General features: G+C 42.5%; 1 protein-coding gene across 1 annotated transcript; it reads right to left on the bottom strand.

The window, feature by feature from the left end:
• Nucleotides 1-4,197: 4,197 nt before the first annotated feature.
• On the bottom strand, nucleotides 4,198-8,748 carry LOC132816396 (BTB/POZ domain-containing protein KCTD12-like). The gene has a single exon (XM_060825908.1). The coding sequence runs from the start codon at nucleotides 8,340-8,342 to the stop codon at nucleotides 7,476-7,478; it is 867 nt and encodes a 288-aa protein (XP_060681891.1). The 5' UTR covers nucleotides 8,343-8,748; the 3' UTR covers nucleotides 4,198-7,475.
• Nucleotides 8,749-9,642: the final 894 nt, after the last annotated feature.

The following is a 9,642-nucleotide window of genomic DNA, read 5'->3' on the forward strand; positions in this document are numbered from 1 at the left end:
CTCTATGACTCCATGACTAAGTTGGCCTTTCAGTCCAATGAGTCTACTCCACCATTCAATGAGATCATGCCTGATCTAATAATCCTCAACTTCACTATCCTGCCTTTTCCACCATAACCCTTGAATCCCTGAATGATTAGAACTCTGTCTTTCTCACCTTGAACATACTTAAAGTACCAACCTCTATAGCTTTCTGCAGTAGAGAATTCTATAGAGTGCATACTCTCTGACAGGTTAAATTCCTTCTCATCTCTGTCTCACATGTGCAGCAGCTCAATCTGAGATTATGCCCTCTGACCTTAGCCTCTCCCACAAGAGCATAACCCCTCCACATCTGGCCTGTCAAGTTAACTGAGAACCTTGTTTCAATTAGATTGCCTCTCTTTTTTTCTACATTCCAATGAATACAAGTCTACTCAGCCTCTCTCCCCTCCACACCCAGTGTCAACCAAGTCAACATTCTCTGAGCTGCCCCAATGCCTGCATATTTTTCCTTTGATAAAGGGCCCACAAATGTTCACAATATTCTATCCGTGGTCTGATTTGAGTTTTGTATAGTTTTAGCAAAGCCTCCCCATTTTTATACTCCATTCTCTTCGAAGATATACAAATTAGGCCTATTATTTCTAGAATTTCAAAGATTAAGAGAAGATCTGATTTGATGTCTTAAAGATATTGACAGAAAAAGATAAGGGAGATAAAGATTAACTATTTGTACTGGTTGGGTATTCTAGAAGTAGGGAGTTTAGTCTGAGAATTAGGCCAGACTTTTCAGTATAGATGCAGGAAGCACTTCTATACACAAAGCGTGGTAGATTCCAGATAGGTTGTCAGTTTTAAATCTGAAATAGGTATTTTTTTTTGTTGAGCAGCAGCATTAAGGAATATGGGCCAAACACAGGTATAAGGAATTGGGCCACTGATCAGCCATGATCTCATTCAATGGTAGAACAGACTTGAGGGGCTGAATGGCTTTATATTCTCAAATAAAGGCCAACATTCTATTTGCCTTCCCTATTACCTGCTGAACTCAGATGCAAACTTTTTGTGATTAATGGGCAAGGAATCCCAAATCCCTCTGTTCTGTAACTTGCTGCAGTCTTTCTCCCTTTAAATAATATTCAGCTCCTGTTTTCTTCCTGCCTAAGTACATGCCTCACATTTCTCCACATCTGCCAAACTCTTGCCCACTTTTGCCAATCGAAGCACAAGGAGAACCAGAAGACAAAGAGCACTTTTGGGACTCAAGTCATTTTTTTTTAGCACCATGGTCGGGTACTTCAAACTATGATGAAAATTCCCAATAATTGTACAAGAGAGCAAGTCTTATACATTCCTGCTTCATCTATTGGTGGTACCACAGCTCAGGTGAGATCAGGGTGCACTACAGTAAGGGCCTGTTAGCAGGTCTACAAAAAAAGCGATGTGATTGAAAAAGGAACCACGACAATAACATCTACTAGCAAACCTCAGAATGGTACACTGAGGTACAATTGCCTGCTCTGTTTGGCAATCTTTGCTGGCTTTGTAGTTATCTCATACCAAAAAGAGTATCTATCCCATTGATCACCTGCTAACACCTTAATTCCCCAGTTATAACATTTGGTCTTCCAAACTGGAAAGGTCAACATTTTCTTTTCTCTTTTGCTCACCACAGTTGGATGAATGTGGCATTCTTTAGGAATCAAATGGAAATCCAGTGGGGAAAAAAAATGGAAAAGTAAAATAGTAATACTTGGAATTGAATATACTGTTTGTTCTGGACTTCCATTTTGAAGCACACAGAATGAATTGAACCAATTGAACCAAAAGGTGTTTTTCTTTGATTTTGGTTTTGATTTGATTTGATTTCATTTATTCCTGTCACATGTGCCCAAGTACAGTGAAAAGTTTTGTTTTGCATGCAGCACAGGCAAATCATATCAGAAAGTGTGTAAATCTGCAAAGCTGCAAAGAAGGTGCACAAAGAGATTGAGATCATTCTGGGAATGCACCTGCATTAAAAGTATGAGCACAACTCTATCATGGGGTCGCAGTAGCCTCATTTTAATCTAGTATCGCTACTCTCAAAATTCCTTGAGACTGATTGTAACCTGATGTCACTTGGAAAAGACAAACACTACAATCCACAAAAGGTATTAAAATCTACTTTTTACTAAATTATGAAATGATGTGATTGAATTCATAATATTCTTGGTTAATCTTTTTGGATTTAGATGGTTTTGGACGAGTCTGACTTGCTAATAGAAGAATTGACTTTTCACATTCAGTGACCAACTGCATCAAAATTATGCAATATTTCCTGTTACAGAACTGAAACTTAAAAATATCCACCAAAATAGCTTTGGAGGGTTTATGCAATGCAAGTTAACTAGTTTTACGTTTCTGCTTTAATAGCATTTTTGCCAAAATAGCTTTGAAGCGTTAAGGCAATGCAAGTTAACTAGTTTAACATTTCTGCGTTATCTCACTGCGTTTTAAAACACATCAGGGGGGAAAAAATCAAACATTTCAAAGGTGCAGCAACTTTGAAAAGCGCAAGGAATCTTGAAGTATGGTTACAGTGATGTTTGGTCAATGTACAAGCATTCTTTAATCAAAACATTCTTCAGTAGCACTGCCGCCACAGTCACTGTATTACAGCTACCGATCTTGCCTCTGCAGCACTTAGGTCGCGCCCCCGCTCGCTGACCCACAACCACCCTTTCTGGTCTACACTTCTCTCTCAATTTGCCACGCCTGCTCCCTTCTACTCTCTCTCTCACACCGAAGATTCAGAAGGAGCAGCAAGAAAAAAGGAAGCTGCAGAAGGAAGTTGCAAGCAGCGAGTTGAGGAAGGAGGCAGCGAGCGGCTTGGAGCAAGGTGGGGGCAGTGGGGAAAGGAGGAAGGGGACTCGGGGGTGGAGTCGGAGGCGATAAACAGCAAAGCAGAGGTTCTGGGCATGGAGACAGAAAGCGGCGACTAGGTTAATACAACATCGTGAACTATTGAGAAATACTAACAACTTGGTCAGCATGAGTCACTAAGACTGACGTCCAGTTAGGTTCAAGGAAGTGACTAGGTTTGCTCAAATGAAAATTTCAGGCCAGGAACGTAACCCACTCTAAGTATTCTTGTGGGAAAGTGGCTTTCGTTTAACATGCCGTTTTGGAAGATCGAACGAGCAATTACTGCAGTTCACTTCCTGCCTGAATTAATGTAACCTGGCTCTAATTCTTTATCGCAAAGAAGCATGGTCGTGATCATTGATAAGGGGAAGAAGCAGCACTTTAGTTTTCCTGCTCTGATCAAGAGTGAAAAGTCTGAAACGCTAATGGAGTGAACCAGGATTCCCTGTATTTACTTTGCTTGATTATTCCAACAATTAGGAGGAGAAAGTGAGGTCTGCAGATGCTGGAGTATCAGAGCTGAAAATGTGTTGCTGGAAAAGCGCAGCAGATCAGGCAGCATCCAAGGAACAGGAGATTCGACGTTGCGGGCATAAGCCCTTCTTCAGGCTGAATTAAACTGAAACAGAAGGGCCTGAAGAAGGGCTTATGCCCGCAACGCCGAATCTCCTGTTCCTTGGATGCTGCCTGAACTGCTGCGCTTTTCCAGCAACACATTTTCAACTTATTCCAACAATTAATCATTTCATAAACAAAAATTACACCTGTTTTTATTCTCATTCATTTTACATTCCCTGATCCTGATCTTTGAAGTGCTATGCTGTGTTTATCTTCCCTTTCCAATTCGATCAGTTAACGAAACTGCTTGATTGCCATCTTTGAGGGATATGCACTTGTTCAGCTTATCAATAGTACATTAATCTCAGGAAACAGTTCAAGACAATATAAATTTCCATGTTTTGTGACGAAAGGACACTCCTGTGTTTCTTGACTTTGTTTTAATTTTTCTGAACAAAATGCAAATTCCCTCTTTGCAGATTGTGAAGCGTTTCTTTCAGCCAGCAAACATTAGACTTGTTAGGAACTCAGTTTAGGCATTGTGAGGTATCTGGCACACAATGAAAGGACTCATTTCACTGGAAAAGCTTGAAAACATTTCTGCTAGCAACTATTCAGCTATATAAGGAACTTCAGAGTTCCCACAGCAAATGCCTGTGTAGTACTTTGCCACATGGCTGAGGTATCATTAAGTAATTTGCTCCTATCGTTAAGTAAAATTGAACTGAAACAGAAAAGACAACAGAGGGGTTTAATTTACGTAACAGTTTAATTATTAAATTGTAATGATCTAGCAGATACATTGTGCATTGTAGTTTCTCAAACAGTATGGCTTTCTTTCAGTGTTTCTGTTCCTGCAAACACCAATGAATGATTCAAAGTTCAGCCTTTGTCACATCATCAAAATAAATGTGAACTGTTGTTTGACCAACAATTATCAGTTTCTCTTGTGAGCGTAGCGCTGGCTTGTCTCAGATTAAGACAAAGTTCTCCATTACATTGAAATTTCTGCCAACCCACATGGTTCCTCCTGGCTGACAGTCACAGCCCCAGAATAAAATCAAAATGTTCCTGCTTTAGCACAACCTTTGATTAATGAATGTCCTTCCTATCCACCTGACAGGATACTTGAAATTGATTTATATTTTCTCACATTGTTAAACATATTATTAAACAAAAACAAATATGTCTGCAAATAAGCATTTAACAGTTGATCCCACAATTCACCTAGTCTGGCACTCCGTCTGCTTTGTAAATGAAATGATCTTTCTCTCCACTTCCACAGTATCTGTGGGAATGAGACAAAACATTTACAACAGCTGTTTCAAAGGTATAGTACCACTGGATTCCCATTCTATTATTCATAAGTTACTGATCAACAATGACAGTGGAAAATACGTCTGTTAAAATGCTACAAATTCAACTATTTCAGATTACTTTGAAGATACAATTGCCAAAGTACATTTTTGAACCTTTCAATTTTAAACCTGTATGCAGTTTGTAATTTACATTGAATTTACCACTGTTACATTATTTGCTTATAATGATTGCAGATTGTGTGCAAATTGTGAAACTTTATTAATATGTTCATTTCCATTTCACCCTTCCTCTTTGGCCTGCAATCCTTGCACAATAACCTGTGAAAAGCAAATGACCTAGATTGTATAACTCTATCAATGCCATTGTGTCAGCAGTTATCTGGGTGATGCCTGAGAATATTTATTCATCCTTCCCTCTTTGTGGACCTCCATTTGATGCCTTCAACGCAACTTAGCTAAGATAAGGAACAATGTCAAAAATGAAGCTGGCAAATGAATTTATATAGTAGCACTCCAACAGAATCTGTTTTAATAAGACATTGGATTGCCATCCTTGGTGTGAAAATAGATTTTAATATTTTAAAATGCTACTAATTAGTGGTTAATAATGATCCATTTGGAGAATCATACTTCAAAAATTCATAATTAGGTACATTTCAGTACATTATTCTTGAATGGAAGCTAGATGTATTTGACTGCAAGATTGAAATCAGCCTCCGAGTTCATGGTATTCCTTCTTGTCATTGAGTAATATGTTTACAAATATTAGGTGGAAAAAATAAATTAGCACTACTACAGAGATTTACCACAAAAACAGATGTAAATCTCACAGGTTTTCATGATTTGGAAAGCTGGTGTGGACATTTCAACTGTCAATCATAAAATATTGGGTGTATGGATTTGCCAGAAGTGATATCAAATTTAATGATGAGTTTTATTGATTATGATTGCAGATTTTGAGATTATCCACTGATTAGATGAGTCACAACAAGTAAAGTCTTAAACTTAATCCATGGTTGCTTCTGAGTTGGTCACTCTAACATTACTGAGAAATGCACCTTGGCCCTCTCCACACACAACACTCGGCTGTTAACAGTCACCACCAAGCTCTGCAGATGAGCAATGGTCACTTGGCTAAAGCTATTGAATCAAAGCCCAGTAAAGTGTCAATACATCAGTAGCCAATGGACAGAAGAACATTGGCAAAAAAAAGCTGACCATCAAAGATAATCCTGTGACTGATCCAAAACCAATGTTTATTGCAAATGTTGCTGATTTCTAAGTAACTGTAATTTCTACAAGAATTCAGAATTCTCCTGCTAATTTCTGAAATCCTTCCAATTTACATGCCTCTTGACCTCTTCTGGTCCCTAACCATCTACTGTCTTCCATTTATTGTATGAAATTTCTTGTTCCACTTATTACCAGTCCTTTGTTAATATTTCAAGGCCTGGGCAGTATATTTTTCTCTGGTCTTTAGTTTGATACACTACAGAATATTTTGCTGTTTATTTTACAAGTTAAAAAAGTTCCAAACACCAAACATGTGCATTATTGGACTTTAGTTACAATCCTAAATACTAAAGAGGATGGGGATGATTTACTTAGCTGTATTCAGTAGAACCTATCGCTGATAGAATAATATAATTTGTAATGCAAGCTTTTCAGCTGTCTTGTGATATCTTTCATCTACAGAAAGCATTAAGTGAGGAAGGGAAACTTCCTGCTCTATGGATGGAAACTTTTTGCACTTCGACACAAAATACCTTCTGTTCTACAATAATTTGCAGCAAAGAAAATGTGTTTAAAGGAAAAAGAAACAGGACTATTTTTTAAAAAAATTACCAACGTTGAGAATCTCTGCTTATAGTGTTTAAGGTTTAATCTTTGCTAATGTTATTTCCAAAATGGCAGACAACATTTGAGAAGTTGCAGCTAGTTCAGGCACTATAAACTAGTCCACGCTAAACACAACATGGCAAGATTACCTTTTGCGTGTTTATAAACAATGTGCTTACAATTTACAATCGAAAGATTCTCTTTTTTTTAACTTTATGTCATCAGTTTTTTGTACTAGAGTTGGTGTGCAAACAGAATACTATAGTGAATAGTAAGCAGATGCCTATAGTATTTACCACGCTGATCATGGGCACCTCCGGAGACTGCCTCTCTCCCCTGAATAACTATACCCGAAAAGCGACCATCCCGAGAGACTTGGTGGGAGAAGTTAGTGACTACAGAACCCACCCTGTAATAAATTAAACAAGGGAGACTGCTGAGTACGGAACATTTATTCTTGCTGTGCACCTCCATACCAGTGGAATAAAATTACCTAAATGTTATCGCTCTGTGCTAATGGGTTGCTTCTAATCGCAGTCGCTAAAAGAACGCTATTTTAACCACAGCTTCCAGCAGCAAGGCTTCCCCTCCCAGCTGTCACACCGTTGGGATGTGTCAGGATCGCCGGTTGGCAAATACCTGCTGAAAGTGTTAACCACACCGCTGATGCCTCACTACACTGTCCTATAGTACTCACACAAAAGGGAAAGGTTAAGGTAAAGGTCCGTTCCGACGTGGTGGCTAGTCACATAATTCTCCCCCCCAGTTCCTTTGGCAGGACAGGCACCATGGCACTGAAGAGAGAGAGAGAGATTCATTTGTGAGGGAAGGGGGGTCGATCTTTTTGTTTTGTTCGCGTTCCCGGTGGATTCACCCCCTGCAGAAGACGTACTCGGTGTAACTGGTCCAGATCTTGTCCTCTCCCTGGTCGCTGGCGTAGGCACAGGTCCCGGTGGAGCTGCACGCCAGCATGTGGAAACCAGCCTCCGCCAGCAAGTCAAACGCCTGCTCCAGGAAGTTGAACTTGAGGTAGTAGCGGGACGTGTACCTCTCGGGGGGACGGTCGGGGTCCCTGCTCTCGTTCAGGGTCTCGCCGAAGACCTCCTTGGCCAAGGAGGTTTTGCCGCACACGGTAATCCTGGCCACCCTCCGGAACTTGGCGTCCGCCTGGCAGTCCCGGCCGATGGTGTACGAGCCCCGGTAGCCCACGGTGATGTAGCCGGACCTCCGGGCCGGCGGGCAGCTGTCGGAGGACGAGCTGGCCGGGCTGGCGGGCACCGTGGCCGAGCCGGAGGAGGCGGCCAGGCGGGGCTTGGCGCCGCAGGGCGGACCCTTGCTCCCTCCGTCCGGCCAGCCGTCCTCGCCGGGCGGCGTGGGCTGCTCCAGCTGCTGGCCGAGCAGGCGGACCAGCTCCCGGAGCTGGAAGTACTCCGCCTCCCGCAGCAGCCGGCTCCGCTCCGGGAAGTAGTCGGGCAGCACCAGCCTCAGGTCCCGCATGTAATCCAGGACGTAGCGGAACAAGAAGCCGTCCCGGTCCAGGAAGAAGCGACCCTTGCTGTCCTTGGGCAGCTCCTGCGGGGAGCTGCGGCTAAACATGTCCCAGAGCAGGGAGTCCGGCACCGCCACCAAAGTGCGGTGGCGGGTCACATAGACCTGCCCGCCCACGTTCAGCTCCACCACGGCCGGGAATGGAGACTCTCCGTCCGCCAGTTCGCACAGACTGTCCGCTAGAGCCATTTCCAAGCGGAGAGGCAGAGGCTGAGAGAGCGAGGTTGGCTCCGAGAGTCCCCTGCCTCCTCCCTCCTTACTCCACACTGTCTGCTGCCGGTGAACTGCTGGATGTGGGGAGAAGAGGGGGTTTTTTTCTCTCTCTCTGTTGAGTCGGGCTGGGTGTGTGACGTTGGATCTCAGCAAATCAACAAGTTGCAAGAACAGGGTTGACTCTTCCTCCACCACCCCCGACAAAAAAAAAACAGAAATGTAGGCGCTGCATCAAACTAGGAAGTCACGGTGGGAAACTTCTCCGGCTTTCTGTCGTTTCTCCTTTGCCGCTTTTCAAAGCAACTCCTTGGACTCACAGCAACACCCCGCCCCGGCCACAGGGGCTGTGCTACATGTGTCATGTTCACTGTACTTCTGCATAACTCTGCCTTCCCTACCCCGCCTCACTTCCCCCTACCCAGTCTGAGATACTGCTACCAAACACACACACACACACACACACATATATATATATATATATATAATGCACACATGAGGGTTGCAAAAGTGTATGGTGGTGAACAATCCTCCAAACTGTTCGGTAAAGTTGATCACGATGTTTATTATTTCAAGGAATGCCTCCTGTTTTTTTTAAAAACAAACACGAGCGCACATCCCCTGCTCAGAGGATGTTGCAATTCGGTGCTGAGTACATATTATTACTGCTGGATCGAGCGCAGCTTCGCCCAGATTTCAGGAGGAAAAATTGTCACCCGATTCTCTTGCATATAGCGTTTGCTCGAAGCTGAGCGATGCACTGTGCATCACAACTTCCATCCAGGTTTGACCGTTTGCAGGTCTCTAACCTGCCAGTTTTAACGAAGTCATATCGGACTGCAAACGTTCGCTCTGTTTCCCTTTCTCTCTTCACAGAAGCGGCTTTCTTTAGCACTTTCTCGTTGTTGCTTGCACACGCAAAAATCAATCGCCCCTTCCTGCTGTGGTTTGCTTTACTGTCAATACCACCGATGTCAAACTGAACCTAAACCCGAGACTTGCGAAGGAGAAAAAAACAAGCTTTCCTCTTTATTTATCCATTCGTTTGTGTTAAATTACAAAAGTGGATGGATCTTTAATATCTCCCAATTCCATCTTCCTCGAAAAAGTTTTCTCTTCACCGTGGAGTTTGTGAGCCCTCTAGTGGATTAAAAAAATATGGAGAACGTCTTCTCAATGGAGGATGCGAGTAACATCCCACCAGCAGCAATAAAGCAGGAAAGACTGTAGAAAGAAGATCATATTGCTGAGATATGGAGGTGCTGGTGATGGACTGCGC

Source organism: Hemiscyllium ocellatum, chromosome 6, assembly GCF_020745735.1.
Source record: "Hemiscyllium ocellatum isolate sHemOce1 chromosome 6, sHemOce1.pat.X.cur, whole genome shotgun sequence".
Taxonomy (NCBI): domain Eukaryota; kingdom Metazoa; phylum Chordata; class Chondrichthyes; order Orectolobiformes; family Hemiscylliidae; genus Hemiscyllium; species Hemiscyllium ocellatum.

Bases quoted from the DNA above. Each gene is read 5' to 3' on its own strand.
- LOC132816396 (XM_060825908.1), bottom strand. From the start codon at position 8,342: ATGGCTCTAGCGGACAGTCTGTGCGAACTGGCGGACGGAGAGTCTCCA.